Source organism: Hakea prostrata, chromosome 4 (genome assembly GCF_041222555.1).
Source record: "Hakea prostrata isolate BN-2017 chromosome 4, UWA_Hpros_2, whole genome shotgun sequence".
NCBI classification, from domain to species: Eukaryota; Viridiplantae; Streptophyta; class Magnoliopsida; order Proteales; family Proteaceae; genus Hakea; species Hakea prostrata.
The window spans coordinates 52,929,687-52,946,789 of record NC_142603.1 but is presented as its reverse complement, the minus strand read 5'-3'; the positions used below and the strand labels follow the sequence as shown (position 1 = coordinate 52,946,789).

Here is a 17,103-nt window from a genome sequence, read left to right as displayed (position 1 = left end):
AAAAAAACGAAAAGATTTAGATTCAGATTAGAACGAAATCTGTGTAGATAATATGTTCATGTTCATGTTCATGGGAAGCATTTGCAGCCTCTCAAACTTGTTCCGACCTTGATGCCATATAAAGTATGAAGAACACCCAATGATAAGAATGACGTAAAGAAATGAATGAGTGGCTGCGTTTGACACAACTAGCTGCTCATGAAACCACTGCTTCAAGATATGGTTTTCTCTTTGTTTATCTCCTGAGATCCTACAGATCATGATTAAAATGTTTGAGGTTGAAGCTAAGAAGAAGACGAAAATGAAGAAAAGATGGTACATTGAAGAAGTTTTTGTTTGGCTTTGGATTTGGGAAGCTGTTGAGATTCACTTCAGAAGATTATGTTTCTCAAAAATCAAGTAAAGATATGTATAAGTGAAGAAGATATGAATCAGAGCAGATATTCTGGTTGACAGTAGATTGAAAACGAAAGCTCAAGACGTATGGGTTTTGTCTTGTAGAAGAGAAAAGAAAAAAAAAGGGTGATCGATGATTCCAGAAAGGAGAGATAAAAAGGTAGGGTTTAGGCGCACAGGATTGAAGAGGCAGAGCAGAAAGGAGAAGAGATCTGAGAATAGCTGCTTGGTCTTCTACTGTCTCGGTCTCCAAGGATAGATTCGAATAATTTAATGGGTTTCCTCTGCCTCTTCTTCTTCTTCTTTGTTTAAACTTTTTCTTCTCCCGAATCACCATTAAAGAAAGTCATGGAAAGTTGAGCCATGAGCGTGTTGATGTTTTGATAGAATCTTCAAAGTCTCATGTCTCTCTTTAAATCCAAAAACGAAATGGGCAAAATAAAGAAGAAAGAACAAAAGAAAGGGATGGAACTCTCTGACAGTCTTATAGTGCTCAGGTATTCTTTATAAAAATATAAAAGTAGTGTATTTCCTTCTTCTTCTTCAGTTGAATCAGTTCTTCTTCTTCTGGAAATTACAATATTGTATATGTAACTGAGCTTAGAAACTGTGACTCAACCTAGCTCCTCGGTAACATGAGATCATGCCCAAAAATAGTTTGTTTTTGAGTTCTTCCATCCTTTTATATGTTTTGTCAGATAACATCATAAATGTATCTTCTCTTCTAACGATGCATTTAGCATTTAAAAAGTAGTTCTAACGATGCTTTGGTCGTCTCTTTTTGAGTTTATAGAGTTTAAAAAAATATATAATTACAGCTTGCAAGCAGTGGATCATCTCTGGAAAGCCCACTCGAGCTTCCATCGGCTGGATTCTTTAGTGGGTACTTCAACATGAATCCCTGTTTTTAAATCTACATCAGATTCAGAGGAAAACCAGGGATGGAACTATACTACAACACCTCAAGCTGCGGTTCAAAAATAAATTTGATCAATGTATCTAAAAGATACACTTTTTAAAGGCTTCTAAGCATGGCAGGTTAGCCATGCTCTCCTAAATAACGAGCCTTCCTACCGAGGTTAGATAAAAGGGAAGACAATAGAGCGAAAAAGGAAGAGATTTTGCAGAGAAGCCATGAAAAGGCGAGCAGTAACGAATGGCTGAGGTTCTGCTTCGGAAGGTGGCTCTGTCGAACAATATGTATAAACGGCTTCAGCCAGAGCGTAGGCCGTCACAGGATCAGATTCATCTGCAAGGATCCTGTGCTCTGTCAAGCAGACAATATCGTATACACCACACGGCTTGTCTCTGATACACCCAGATACTCGCAGATCTTAATTCGTCACTCTATCCTCTCCTCGATCGACATTATGTCTCCATATGTCAATATTAAGATTGGGTTCTCATCTGCACACCCAGAAGCTTGTGTTGGCGTTGTTTGTTTAATTACCAAAAAGTGTTCGACGAAATGTCTGACAGAGAATACAGTGTGAGAGCTTATTGCATTTTCTCATCGCAGGACAGCTGAAGATCTCTTTCGTGGCCTCGAGAGGTTTGGAATCGCCTTTCTGAAAAGCTTGGTAGACCTCTGCAACATTTATGGTGCAATTGACTCTCCTCTTTCTGAACCTTGACGGTGGTGACACCCTGAGAGGTATCAGCTTACCTTGAGTACTCAAAGCCTCGTCTTCTATTTCCCAACAGGGCTGGTGATGATAAACCCCATCCATCAACCACCCTGACAAACGCTCAAGACTTCGTTCATTTGATTGAAATCAAGTCCCGGCGAATCAAACGCGCAGAACCCACTTCGCATTGATCTCAAAACGTTGTGCTCCTCCATTAACATGGTCGTATAATTGCAGGAGTTTCGTGGCGAGACGAAAAACCCATTAATGTAAGTCAGAATATAGAATCGATATGTCAGATTTCGACACTAACGCATCTGCACGACTGCACTAACCTGAAGTCTGAGCGAAAGAAATGACGCCCGAACGACCCAGAACACTGTACATCAAAATTTATGAGCGAGCTTTTCCCGGAACCAGAGGAGCCCACTAATAAGAGAATTGTGATAATTGGAGAAATTTCCATCTCTTCCTTGTCGATTCCTCCAGTGGGTAGCCAAAAATCGCCAGATTGGTAATTGAAGAGCTTGCGGCGAAGCTCAAGACCTTGTGAAGCAATTAAAACCATGAGTAGCTCCATTTCCCTCGGGACTTTCGTTAGAATTTGGTTTAAAAGAGAATTCTTCGATTAGTGAGTGGGAGATGTATATTAATATTATATAAATTACAATTTAAATATTTGAATTAACTACAATTTATTGATACTTTAACCATAACTCAAATTATTGAGATAAGATCGGATAGACCTAGGTGGATTTGAATTTGAATTTGAATTCAGAGACTTATCCTTTACACTCCCCGGTCATTCGTTGAAAACAGACAGTGAGCTTGGACTTTAAAATTTTGAATCTTGGAGCAGATAAGCCTTTGGTGAGAATGTCTACAATTTGGTCTCCTATGGGAACGAATCGGATTGAAAGATTTTTGTGGCGACTTGTTTACGAACAAAATGATAGTCAATCTCGATGTGTTTGGTTCATGCATGAAAGACCAGATTAGTAGCAAGGTAAATAGCTCCAATATTATCGCAGTATAGAGTTGGTGCAGAAGTGACAACCCCAACCAAGTTCAAACCGGCTCGGCGGTAGCATTAGCAACCCCTTTGTACTCCGATTCAAGAACAAGTTGGGTTGTTTCTTGGAACTCCAAGAGATCAAGTTAGAGCCCAATTAGACACAGTAGCCACTTGTAGATCATCGATCAATAGTTGAACCGGCCCAGTCCACATCACTAAAGGCAATGAGAGAAAGATTACTTGTTGGCTGAAATAGAATTCCATGGGATGGGGTCTCTTTTAGATAACGAAGAATTCGCTTACCTGCAGCCCAATCATTAATTGTAAGGCGATGCATATATTGACAAACCCTATTGACAACAAATGTTATATCAGGGCGTGTGAGAGTCAAATACTGAAGGGCACCCACTTGTACTTCTATATTGGGATGGATCATCATATAGGGGAGGTTCCTCAGTGGTTGCTTTGGTGATGGAGGTCGGGTTTGCTACTAATTTTGCTTCATGCATATTGGTCCTTCGCAAAAGATCTGAAGAATATTTTGACTGGCAAAGATGTAAACCATGAGATGAGCGAATGACCTTGACCCCTAAAAAGTAGTTTAAGTCACCAAGATCTTTGATAGCGAATTCCTTTGCTAATGGCCATAATGACAGAATCAACCTCAGAAGAACTAGATTTAGTGAGGACAATGTCGTCCACATATACAAGAAGATAGATTGTTTGATGTGTTGAAGTAAGAAAATATAGTGTCGTATCAGATGAAGACTGTGAGAATCCCAGAGTGAGTAAATAACTGCCAAGCCGATGAGACCATGCCCTAGGGGCCTGTTTTAAACCATATAAAGTTTTCTGAAGGTGACATACATAAGTAGGTCTCTCTCGATCAATGAAACCCTGTGGTTGAACCATGTAAACCTCTTCAGATAATTCACCATTTAAAAATGCATTTTGAACATCCAATTGGCGAAGAGTCAATCCTTGGGCAACTCAATAGAATCAAGCATATGGTAGTAGGTTTGACAACAGCACTAAAAGTGTCAAAATAAACAATTCCTTCACGTTGATGAAATCCCTTGGCGACCAAACGAGCTTTATAATGTGAAATAGAGCCATCACTGTTTCATTTGATTCTGTAAACCCATTTATTTCCAATCAAATTCATGTGGGGCTGATGAGGAACTAGACTCCAAGTACCATTACGTAAGAGAGCATCAAATTCGTCACTCATAGGAAGCCTCCACTTGGGGTCTTTACTGGCAGTGGTATATGAGGTGGGTTCTATTTAAGGATTATCAACAAAAGAGGTGACTAGGAGGTTCAGTTTAGAGATGGGTTTAGGATGACCCGTTTTGGATTGAGTTTGCACATGGTAAGGTTGAGGTTGAGTTGGTTGGGATGGTGCAAGTGAGTTATGGGCTATAGTTTTGGGTGGGTTATGGGCTAAGGTTTTGGGTGCAAGGAGAAGTTGAGATAGAGTTTCTGAAATTTCAAATTTTGAATTTGAATTTGAATTTCTGCTGGGAAAGGAGAGTTTAAAATTTAAATTTGAATTCAAAGTTTGGGTGGGATGGGAGATTTCAAAATTTGAATTTAAATTTGAAAAGAGATTATCAGCTAACTATGGTGGGAGTGGAGTGAGAGCAAGAAGGGTGGTTAAGAGGTTGAATTGCAAAGGGAAACTTGGTTTCCTCAAAAACTACATATCTAGAGATGTAAGATAGGCCAATAGTTGGATCATAACATATATATACCCCTTGTGTGAATTACTGTATCCAAGAAAGATATATTGCCTGGAACAATATTGCAGCTTGTTTTTGTTATAAGGCCGTAACCAAGTGTTGTGTCTAGAACTTCTTCGAGAGCCGGATACTTGGATGACCACTTGAAGACTTCTACAACCGAATAGGAATAGCTGAGATGCTTGCACTCACAAAGAAAACAAGAACGGGCGGGCCTAGTATTGGCCGGGGAACCACCTCCGACGCCCAAGTTAGTCTAGGCAACAATAGAAGACCTTGAGAGGATTCTCAAGGCGTAGAGAATAATGGTAAAGTGAATCCCGTACCTTTCTCCTTGTAGAATGAAGGTTTATATAGAGAATATCTGGAGGCGGCGTCTCCTTGTATTTCGCCTATTCTGTTGAAGACTGGGCTAGAGATCTTAAGAAGCACACTTCCTTCTTTGGCGGGCCCTGATAGAGCCGGTATTCGCTTATCCATTTCCCCAAGTCTCGAAACGGATATGTTGAGTAGTTATCTGTAACTAACCCTTTTGACTTGGTCATCTTCAACGTCACTCTTGGACTTAGTATTAAAGGCCTTCTTACCTTTCGTACTCTTCTCAAACATAGCTCCCGAGGGGATAATACGCACCTTCCCAAGTGGGTATGTGATTTCTTCCGAAAGGGTTCTCTGAGTCTCCCGAGGGAAGGGAGCACAGTTACCCGAGTGGGTGTGTGTCTCCCTCCCGAGGGGCTCTTCAAGTCTTACCCGAGTGGGTATGTGTTTCCTCCCGAGGGGCTCTTCAAGTCTTACCCGAGTGGGTATATGTTTCGTCCCGAGGGGCTCTTCAAGTCTTACCCGAGTGGATATGTGTTTCCTTTCGAGGGGGTTCTCGGGTTACATATCATCCACAACACCAAGAAAAACATGCACATCCGAAGATTCTGAGAAATAAAAGATCTGGATCTTTGTGATATAACACCTGAAATGGAGATTTACTCCCAAGTACCAGTGTATGCATTCTGTTAATTAAGAAGATGACCGTTTCAAAGGCGGCTGGCCAATAAATAAGGGGGAGTGAAGCACGAGCCATAAGAGCAAGGCCTGTTTTAACTATAGGTCTATGCTTCCATTCCGTTCTCCCATTCTATTCAAAAGTGTGTGGGCATGAATGCTGATGAGATATGCCTTTCTCTTTAAAAAAAATAATCAAAATATTCATATTCCTTGACACCATCAAATTGATAAACTTGAATCTTAAAATTGAAGACATTGGTTGCATAATAATAGAATTGCTCTGATACCAAATTAGAATTTCGTTTGAGAAAGAATTCTTCCACACTTAGATTAGTGAGTGGGAGATGTATATTAATATTATATGAATTATAATTCAAATATTTGAATTTTAACTACAACTTGGTTACAATCAAAATCTACAACTTGTTGATACTTAAACTATAACTCAAACTTTTCTTGATCAGTGGAAATACGATCAATCGAGGATAGAACTAGTTACGGTGGATTTGAATTTGAATTCAGAGACTTATCCTTTACAACTTTGAGCCTGGGAGTGATGTTGGATAGTTAGGATAATTTTACCTTTTGCTTACCTTGTTCCTTGAATTCCTCCACCAATCACCAACAGAAGAACGGGGTTGATGACTCGTTGTCATCTTCATCGCTGAGAGATGGAGAGTTTCGCATTTTTGGCATTTTTTTGGCTTATTTTTTTGGGTTTCTTTTTTCTATCAACAATGAGAACTAACTATATGAATTTGCTCAAAAATGCAGGAAAGAAGAAACTTACTGGACTTCGTTCTAATAACGACCTTCATGTTAGAGAGCACAGAGAACCAGAGCTAATTCTAAAGGCTTTGCAGAAATTCCCAATACTGATTTTGATTTTTGGGCAAGAGTTACCTGTATATCGATGTTTCCAGAACTCAATATCCTTTACCATAGAATGCAAAACTAATTTAATAGTCCAGAATTTGTTTGCTTACTGTGAAATGTAAATGCTAAGACGCCTGTAATGTAACTCTTAATTGCATTCTCATTAGAAATTCCAAAATTTCAGATAAAAAATAAATACAAATTTCATTAAATGAAGGTGAGTAAGCTCTAGGATCAAGAAAATCTCACCCTGTTCAAATAATCTTTTGTATGATCCTTTTCTTTTTTTTTTTTTTTTTTTGGTGGTGTTTCTGAATTAGTAATGAAACAAAGATTCCGTTTGTGGTTTTCTAATGATCCCTGTTAACTGAATATCCCAAGAACGAAAGAAAAAAAACAAACGAATCGTGTGGCATGCTTGCCAAACATGTATCTTCAACCCACAAGCGTGACAACCATAGAAACGTGACAAACCAGAGCGCAGAGGATAGATGAAGTAAAACAAGAATCCCTGGTTGAAATTGAAGAGATTTATTGGTTAGATATTTGGCTGCCATTTCCGCCACATGCCCATTTCTCTCTCTAACACCCCAATTAGGAAGGGACACGTACCTTGCTATGGAATTTTCCCCTTTTCTTTTTTGGTAAACATCATAGAATATTCTCTATGGCATCGAACCCTACCTTTTTTTTCTTTTTCTGTGTGATCCATTCGACATTGAACCTGGGCGCTCAAAATGATTAATATCATGTACTACATATTGCTTGGCAACTCACAGCTGGGTCTGTACGCACCTTGATGTGTCTGCATCAATCATTGAGATTAGAATGAACCACAGTGCCCGTACACACGCACGCTCCATAGCAATAAGCTCAACCCTCACCAAATCACAACCACCATTTCTAATTTGCATGCTTAATCCCCAAATAAAAAGTTCAAAAAAAAGTTCATTCATAACAAGAAAAAACTGGTACCAATTAAGGAATGAAAAATATCAATAACCATTTTGCTGAAAACCTCGCAACAAATAAGCTTCTTTCCTTTTCTCTACCTTTCTTTTTTCTCCTCGATGTACACCAGGCAAAACATGTTGGGACTATCAAATATCACCCCGTAACAATACACAAAGACACAATTCGACTAGGGCTACTTAAACTACACGTGAGAAAAACAGAGGAAAAATAAAATTCGGACTCCGACTGAAATTTTTCTAGGGGCCACCTTGGTATTAAGGAGCAAAATCCCACTGTATAGAACGCAAACAGCACACCAATGCCGACTATAATTCCTTGGCCCCTTTATTAGACCACCGTATAACTGACCCCGATGGCACCTCCTGAACCAGACCTGAGACTGGACCGACCAGGACTGAAACCTGACGACGACGACAACGTGAGGACCTCTCCCCGACCCGACCCTACCCCAACATCTATCCTCATTGGCCGCAACCTGGATTTCTTGCATCATCAGACCACCATTCCATAGTCCTGTATATGTTACACATTAGTCATCTATCTAGTGAAATGCATCAGCAAGCAAGAAAGTAATATGCCTCAAAACATCTCTCCAACAAACTAGAGCAAAATACTGGTGGTGAAGTAAATAGTGAATTTGCACAACTCCCATGGATGTTGTCCAGCCCATCCATGGGATCATGGACTCAGAAAGATGGGACTAGCTGTATCTATCATGGGTTCATAGAAATGGTTTGATTGCTAACCGTGTTTCTATTTTCTACCAAAAGATCACATGAATATAAAAAGACGAAGTTGAATACCACAGTAAACATACCTCTAACTGAAGTTGAAACCACCAGAAGGAACAGGATGTTCATTTCCACCAAAACGGAAACCAGGTTGTGCAGCAGCATCACCTGGGGGCAATGTCTCATCATCCTCCTCCAGCCAATATGTCTCGAGAATTTTCACTGCTTTCTCATAGATCTCAGTGTTATCATGGCTCTGTAGGTTTTCAATCTTCTCTAATCCCTCAGCCTCATCAATCAGTTGGGCATAAAGATTAACTCCTCCAGTGTTGCCTAAGTTCTTTTCAGCCTCACCAACCTTCAAGATGTTTTCAAGCCCTTCTAAACACACAGTGACAATCCTCGGATCTGGACAGATGAGGAGATCACACAAAGGTTTGATACAACCTTGGCTTACTAGATACCTATTCCCCAGAAAAAATATTGAACAATTTCAAGTATTAGGAGTGCACAATAGGAAACTTGCAACCCAAAAAACAAAAGAAAGAAAAGAAAAAAAAGAAGAAGAAGAAAGAAAAAAAAAGAAAGAAAGGAGATTTACTTGATCTGATCATGAGTACCACCAGAGGTTGCATTTGAGATTGCCCATGCTGCCTCCTTTTTAATGTCAAACTCAGCAGTTTGCAACAAGTGGACAAGAGGACCAATGATTTCAGCATCAATCACAGCCTGCACAAGCACAATACCAAAGAGATTATATAAATAAAAAACAGATACCCTAGACATTTTAAGATTTGGAAACTGGTAATATTACCACTTTCACAATTATGTCTTTGTTCCAAAACTTTCTAAAAATACAACATCTAATGTAAAACTTAACTACCTGTATCTGGTCCTTATTTCCAGCAGTGATGTTTGATATTGTCCAACAAGCTTCCTTCTTGATACTCTTCTTATGATTGTGTGTCAACAGATTCAAAAGGCAGGGAAGAGCTTGATGGTTGATGATAAACTGGAGGGGATAAAGTGCAGAGAACAACTTATTTAAGTCTTTTGATAGAAAAATAAATCACAAGACCTTATTATTTGTTAAGACAGAAAAGGTGGACAAGAAAGATAAATGGCTTTTAAGATGCCCAATATTAACCAATAAAATGATGAAGAATTGAATGTAAAACATGTGGATTACGTCAGTACATCTACAACCTCCAAAAAGAATATTCTCTTTCCAACAACTGCACCTAAAATACAATCAGATTGATTGCACTAGTCGGCAGACTAGGCAATTTCCTAGTTCAACGTAGCTATCGGTAAAAACAAATAGTCTCAGCAGCATAGGGGAAGCTGTTACTATTCATCAGTTCCCATCATGGCCTAGGGGTAACAACAAGAGAGAAACAATATCTACCATAGGCTGCTTACAAGAGTTTCCAACATCTAAATCCTTACCAGCTATTAAGTCTTGAAACCAAAAAAATAATAATTCATTGTCAAAACCCACTTGGTTCAAGATTCCCAACACGAAAGGACTTGACACACAACATTTCTCTAATATAGCATGAGAGTCATATCTATGACTGGAATATATTCATGGACATGGATGTTTCATACTATCAGGGAGAATAGAACGTGTAAAACCTGACTTGGCATCAGATATGAATATTGAGAGACCATCATAATGGGAAGGCATCATGAACAGCAATGCAGCAATGACCACCAATTAGGAATAAGTTGTTGGAAGGTCAAGAAACAATATCCCCTCTAAGAAAATCCAAACTACAGATCCTCTACAAACTATGCATCAAAACCCAATTATCAAATGAAAGTCAGCAGTTACCAAGTAATCATATTGTCATCAACATTATCACAGCACTCATAAAATCACCAAAAACAATACAAAAGCACATGCAAGGACTAGAGATCTTTTCACATTATAAAATCAAGTAGAATGTTAACAAAAGTACCACCACAGAAGTAGATAAGTAAACATTTCACGTGGGAATAATTTGTGGTATATACCAGGTATATGCATATAAATTAACCCCCACCACCCAACCCACAAAACAAAACAAAACAAAACAAAACAAAAGAGAGAGAGAGAGAGAAAGAAAGAAAAGAAAAGAGAAGAAGAAGAAGATGAAAAGAACAAGATGATGGTTTCCATACAAGCTAAGAAATTGTACATAAAGTTTATCAAGTTTGAAAAATCAAACAGAGTAAAACACTACACAAAAGTATGAATTTTTAATGCATAAAGTGACATGTCAAGTTTTCTTCCCCCCTTCAAAAACTAAATTCCAAACACATGATAAGATTTTGACTGTTGACCAATAATATAACACCATCCAACTAATCATACCTGAGTCTGTAAATCATCACCAGTGACAATATTCCCAACTGTCCGAAGGGCAGGAATTAACACAGAAGGAGACGGATGCCTGACAGAAAACGAAGGATGAAGGTTAAGCTGTGCAAATAAAAGTTCATTTGAATGCATGTTTGTGTTCAAATGTTAGTGTCATGGAAGCAATTTTTCTCTTCTTGTGAACGAATATAAAGAGACTTACAGCAATAACTCTACAAGCCTGGGACAGACACCAGCTTCAATGACAGCTTGGATTTTATCATTTGTACCATCAGACAAATATGAGAGTGCCCAACATGCATCTGTCAGCACTTCTTCATCATTGGAATGAATAAGACGCTCCAGAGCCGGAAGGGCAGGCTTAGTCTGCACCATGTATTTAAAGAACAGTTATAAAACAGAAACTCATTCAGAAGTTTCTTAAAAGGCACAAAACAGGACAATAAAAATGAGTAACCTGCTCAAACGGAGGCTGTGGCTTGCCCCTGCAGAAATTTGACAGTGTCCACGTTGCATTTCTGAGCATAGAAAGCTTTGCATGCTCATTTAACTGTGCAAGTAATGGAATCAAAGCCCCATGACTAAGAACAAGATCTCGACATCGAGGGGAATCACCCGCAACATTTCCAAGTGCCCAAACAGCCTACACATTCACCGTTGTTCCTCAAAAAGCCCATACTTTATTAACTTATTGTAAAATAGAGAAGGGGGGTCATGGTAATCTACCTGTTCCCTAACATCATCACTAGGAGAACCAAGAAGCTTCACAAAGATTGGGACAGCCCCAAAATCAATTACAACCTTTGTATTCTCCGAGGTTCCTGAGGCAATGTTTGTGAGAGCCCAAGCCGCTTCAAACTATTCAGTAAAAGAATGTCCAAATTAAGTATGCAAACGTTGAGGAATTTAAAATTCAAATTAGAAATGTGGAAGATCGTTTATCATAGTATCATGTACCTGAAGCTGCGGAAAGTCTTCCCTCATAAGAAACTCAACAAAGCGAGGAACAACACCGGATTGAATAACTTCCTCAATGGGTGGACTGCGCTCTACAGAAACCGTTAAGGAAAAAGATTAAAGCATTTATAAGTAAAGGAAAACCCAAAACATGAGATAAAACCCCCAAAATGAACTCAATACCTATTGAGAGCAGTTTACGGAACTGCGTAGTAGCCTCAAGCTGTAAACTACTTTCATCAGATAAAACACCAGCAACCATTGTGGGAAGGCTCTCTAACTGCAATTGGAAAAACAAATTCCAATCAATAAGAATAATAAACGAAAGCCTAATCAATTCCATACAGGGTCAAAAAAAAGGTCAAATAAAGCAAACTTTCCAAAATAATCTACCCTAACAGCAAATAAAAGTGAAACGAATCGAACGTATAGTAACACAAAAAGGTCAGGAAAACTCAACAATTACTATAATCAGGGATCAAAATGAAACACTAACGTCCATATCCTCACCGACGCATAGCTGCCATCAGTGGAAACGATCAAAGCACCGAATTCAGGAGGCGATTAAATTACACACCTTTCTTTCAACGGCAGATGGGTGAATCGCGGTCGTAAATTGCTGTGCTTGCATACCCTCTCTTCTCTTCTTCTGCAAGCTTTCCTCCCTTCTGTTCTTCCGGATCTCGACCATGTTGTCTTCCCTCCTTCTCCGGCCTTCATCTGCATCGACGGCAACCTTGTATCGGTTGCGACGAACCTCAGTTCTGGCGTTAGGTCTAAGAGACATGGCTGCGATCTACGAAACCCTAACAGCATACAACAATCGTGAGCCTAGATCAGCTAGAAGAAACGAAGGAGAAAAAAGCAAACAAAGCAAAACCCTAGACGAATGAACAGATAAGAGTGACAAAGCATAAAGGGATTAGAGAAGAAGAGTCACCTAATTAGCGACTGTTGAAGAGAGTAAAAGAGGGAAGACGAGAGAGCGTCAGTATAAGATCAAACTTCAGACCGAGAAGGGTTTTTAATTTTCGCCTTTTCGTAAATTCTGGTATTTTGGAGAAGATTTTTATAGCGGTTTGAAACCAACGGGTTAGGGTGACTATATAAAAGGATCGCTTTATCAATTTATTAACGACTTTGCCACTGATTTTGAATTTGAAGTCGCTTAATTCGCCTGCTTTAAGCGCCTCCTTTGCCTTGTAACGATTGTTTGATATGGGAAGTTGTCGTTATAACTGTCGATGAGGTACCCTAGCGCATCTCCCTTCCTCTTGGGGGTTAAAACCGTAAAATAGACGCTTGCATTTCTGGCTTTTATTTTTCTTTGAGTGATGTCTCTATCTTCTCGAGACCGGATCCTTATCCGTGAGGAAAACAGGCAAGACCCACTTTTGTGTGTTATAACAAAATGAATCAAGTGTGGCCAATAGGCCTTCGGTGAACATCACTCATAATATGTGGTGAAGAGGTGTGAAGAGAGCATAAACATCTATCTTGACAGATAGAGGATCCAGACTCTATCTTCTCCACACTACTTAAAATGTTTCTAGCATAATGTTCAATGAGTCGATGGTGGACGGGAGTTCGAATACCTCCCCGTCAGGGAAGCAGTGTAAATGCTCCCTTGACGCTTCTCCACTACAAATTTAGTGCAAAACCCACTAGGAATCCTACTTTGATGGGGCTCAAATAAAAAAGGTGAGCGCAAACTAAAGCGTGTTATCTATGTCGTTTTCAATAAGGGGCACAATAGCATTTTACTATTATAAAAAAGGACTTTTGTAATATTTTATTAGTACTCATACATGGGTCTCACACCAAGTGTGTGGTGGAGATCATATCAGAGGAACAGTATGTGCTCCCCCAATTAGGAGGTGATCCATAATCGTGGAGGGAGTACCTATTGGTTGTACCTTTTTTCCTCATCTGAAATGTTTATATTGCCCTTCACATACCCAATTAACATTGCAAAGGGATTTTTCGATTTTTCCGCACCCACCCGTGTCAAAGATGCTCCATTTAATTCATCCATTATGTTTGGGTCCTCTTCCAAAATTAAGAGAATGCTTGGGACCCTATTTCATCAATGGGTCTTTTTCTTTCGAAATGTGTAATTGACAAAATATTTCATTGTGATCCTAGGCATGTACACTGAACCTGTGACCTCTAGGCAAAGAAGATGAAACATCAGAGTTTGAACGTAAACCTTTTTATTTATATAGCTAGATATTTACTTCAATCAAAACGAGGCATTTGCAGTTGTAGTTTTTGCTGTATGTACTTTGATCTTACTTTGCTTTCATTTTGGTTTATAATTTCAAACCTCCCTCCCCCTTTTTATGTTCATCTTGCTGCAATAGTAATTAAGGTAATGAAGTTTTGTTGTTCGCCCCTGCTTATGGATCATATAAAACATATATCAATTTAGGTGGAGTCTCAGAAACGTTACTCTTATTGATGCATCATACACATAGTTATACATAGAGACACATGAAACATTAGGCACATGGTATCTTCTGCCTTATGTATTAGGTATATATACATCTATATATTCTACATTATACCTAATAAAACACTTTACTTCACATGGTATCAGTCAGTTTGTCACAGTAGACTTTTCTTATATAAAGTTTATTGTTTCCTTGCAACATATTTCGGCTTTTTCTTTTTCTAGGGAAATCAAATTTGTCGCGTTCTTCTCCAAGTTATTCTTTAGATCTACATGTGTTTTGTGCGTCTTTGATTTGTTATTGTTGTTTTTGGGAGTTATTTTCAGCATCTCTGTTTGTGCTTTTGCAATCTTGAAACTTCAGAGATATGTTTATTGGTCTACAAATCTCTACTATTCTTTTTGCATACTATGTTTTGCAATTTAGAGCTATGCTTCAAGTACTTATGTGGTTTGAAGTTATGTTATAGGTCTCAATGTGAGAAGATCCCAAAATTTTTATTTATTTTCTTGAAAGATTTCATAGATGGCCTCATCTACTTCTGTCCTGCCCTCTTCTTTTGCTCCGATCTCTACTTCCTTATCCTAGTAGTCTAAATGTAACCAATTTCGTTATAGTTCGTCCTACTGCTGAGAACTACTTACGATGGGAAATTCATTTTTCCTCTTTAATTGAGAGTTGGGACTTGTAAGATTTATTAACAATGAGAGTACTGCTCCAGATCATCTTCTCAAGTCTGCTGATAGTGTTGGAAACGTTATCTTACAAGGAGTGCGTTAGCGGAGGCTGGGTTAGGCTGTTGGTGTGAGTGAGTCGATAAGTAAAGTTGGGGTAAACAAGGAAATGTAGTAGTCATGAGTTAGGCTGGAGTCGTGGGTTGTTGAGTCCTATTCTTTCTCAAATCATAGTCAGATTTAAATTATGCTTTAGGTATATTCTTCTTACTATAAATTCAAATCTTGTAATCGTGAACATATGCATAAAGCAATAAAGTCTTGTTCTCTGGTTAAAGCTTTTCCAAAGACTTCTAGCGGTAACATGATATTAGAGCAATTCAATCCACAAACCTAGAGAAGTTATCATGGTTGATCCAACCAAACAAGAGGCCCTTCAAGAGGGACTCTTCCACCAACGACTTATGAAGCTCTTTTGCAACAACTATTCTTGCAAACTTAACAGCAGTCATGAAACACCTATTCTCATAGCAACCAACATCCACCTTCTCATCCTAAAGCACCATCCACACAATTGGCTGTCAAATTGAATGTCCAGTATTATGGACTTTGATCGCAAGTTGTCGAGATATACGTCTATAGGAAAGACAAGTTGGGACATCTCAATGGAGACTTTCCTCAACCCCTACCTACCAATCCAATTTTTAGAAAGTGGAAAATAGATGATGCCATTGTCACAGGTTGGTTGATTAATTCCATGAAACCAACTTTGATTGGAGCTTTTATTTGCCTCCCTACAGCCAAAGATGTATGGGATGCAGTGGCAACAACCTTTTTTGATGGAACACATGCTTCACAAGTTTATGACCTCAAGCGGCGAATCACACGACTAAAGCAAGCTAGTAGTCCAAATTGAAAAGTATTACAATGAACTACAGGGTCTTTGGCATGAATTTGATTTTCGTTGTCCAAACCCTATGACTTGTGCTGATGATATTGAGAGGTATAACACGATTACCCAAGAAGATCGTGTTTACCTCTTTCTTGATGGTTTAGATGATCGACTCGATAATGTTTAGGTTGATATTCTTCAAATACATCCACTACCTACATTGGAGCAAGCCTATGCTCTAGTTCTTCGGGATTATGTACGCCAAGCTATTATGCTTACCAACCCTGAGGCGATAAAGGATTTTGCCATGATTTCACAAGGTGGTAAGCCTAGACCTCTAAATTCTAATTCTAACCAAACAAAGCTGTAGATTGTGCCACTAAATACCAATACAAGAAGCAACAAAACTAGTGTTGGATTGAAACAAATAAAACAAACTATAGGTGGGTGCACTCATTGTGGTGATTCTAAACACATTGTTGACACTTGCTTCAAGCTGCATGGATATCTTGAATGGTGGGAAGTATTAAAGCCAAAGAAAAAGGCTATGATACAAGGTAGGCATCATTGGCTAAGGGTGTTCTTCCTCTATCATTGGTGCCATAGGTAGACTCCACCACAACATCTAACTCAACTCAAGAAGGTAGATATGGATATGCTTTTATTAGTACCAACGAGGGTGAGAATACTGGATGGATAGTTGATTAAGGGGACATGGATCATATGACACCTTATGAAGTAGACATTATTCACCATACCTCTCCAAAACCATATATTTATAATGCCAATGGTCATGGTCATCTAGTGAAAGGAGCTAGCAGTGTTGCACTCAAACCTTTTTCCTTGTCTAATACATTATTTGTTCCCTCATCATCACATAGATTGCTCTATGTGGGGCAATTGATAGATGATATAAATTGTATTATGCTAATGTATTATAATTTTTGTTTATTTCATGACATCCTCACGAAGGAGATTATTGGTCGTGGTACTAAGAGAGGGGGGTTGTATTATGTCAATGATTTTAACACTGATCGAGTACATTATGTCCAAAGCAAATTGACAAATCAAGAAAGAGAAATGTGGTGGTGGCATCATAGGTTAGGTCATCCATCTTTTGGGTATCTAAGGCATTTTCCCAACATTGTTTAGTGGACTGTCTGATTCTAAATTACAAAGTGATATTTGCATGTTGCAAAAAGTCATAGAATTTCCATTCTTGTGTCGTTGAATAAAAGCATAGAACTTTTTAGTACATTCTGATGTGTGGGGTGCCTTACCTGTTATCTTTGTTTCTGGTATTCGATGGTTTGTTACTTTTGTGGATGATGATTGCACTAGGATTACCTGGGTTTACTTAATGAAACATAAAGACAATGTTGATCAGATTTTTCATGGTT

General features: G+C 38.7%; 1 protein-coding gene across 3 annotated transcripts; it reads right to left on the bottom strand.

The window, feature by feature from the left end:
• Window positions 1–7,083: 7,083 nt before the first annotated feature.
• LOC149019561 (importin subunit alpha-1-like) lies at window positions 7,084–12,738 on the bottom strand. 3 transcript variants are annotated; one of them, XM_089153545.1, is made up of 12 exons: window positions 12,625–12,738; window positions 12,262–12,490; window positions 11,868–11,964; window positions 11,685–11,776; window positions 11,454–11,585; window positions 11,185–11,370; window positions 10,930–11,093; window positions 10,722–10,800; window positions 9,246–9,374; window positions 8,964–9,091; window positions 8,449–8,826; window positions 7,084–7,461 (listed from the first exon to the last, which is right to left on the bottom strand). In XM_089153545.1, exons 2-11 carry the CDS (start codon window positions 12,469–12,471, stop codon window positions 8,451–8,453), a joined length of 1,593 nt encoding a protein of 530 aa, XP_089009671.1. In that variant the 5' UTR covers window positions 12,472–12,490; window positions 12,625–12,738; the 3' UTR covers window positions 7,084–7,461; window positions 8,449–8,450. The 3 variants fall into 3 exon arrangements, with proteins under 3 accessions (XP_089009671.1, XP_089009672.1, XP_089009670.1); XM_089153546.1 differs by lacking the exon at window positions 7,084–7,461 and adding an exon at window positions 7,495–8,144 and having other exon boundaries at window positions 12,262–12,480; XM_089153544.1 differs by lacking the exon at window positions 7,084–7,461 and adding an exon at window positions 7,496–8,144.
• Between the last annotated feature and the right edge of the window lie 4,365 nt (window positions 12,739–17,103).

Bases quoted from the DNA above. Each gene is read 5' to 3' on its own strand.
- LOC149019561 (XM_089153545.1), bottom strand. From the start codon at position 12,471: ATGTCTCTTAGACCTAACGCCAGAACTGAGGTTCGTCGCAACCGATAC. The intron at 10,801-10,929 runs GTAAGTCTCTTT...GTTTTCTGTCAG, and splicing joins AGGCTTGTAGAGTTATTGCT to GCATCCGTCTCCTTCTGTGT. The intron at 9,375-10,721 runs GTATGATTAGTT...TATCCCCTCCAG, and splicing joins GTGATGATTTACAGACTCAG to TTTATCATCAACCATCAAGC.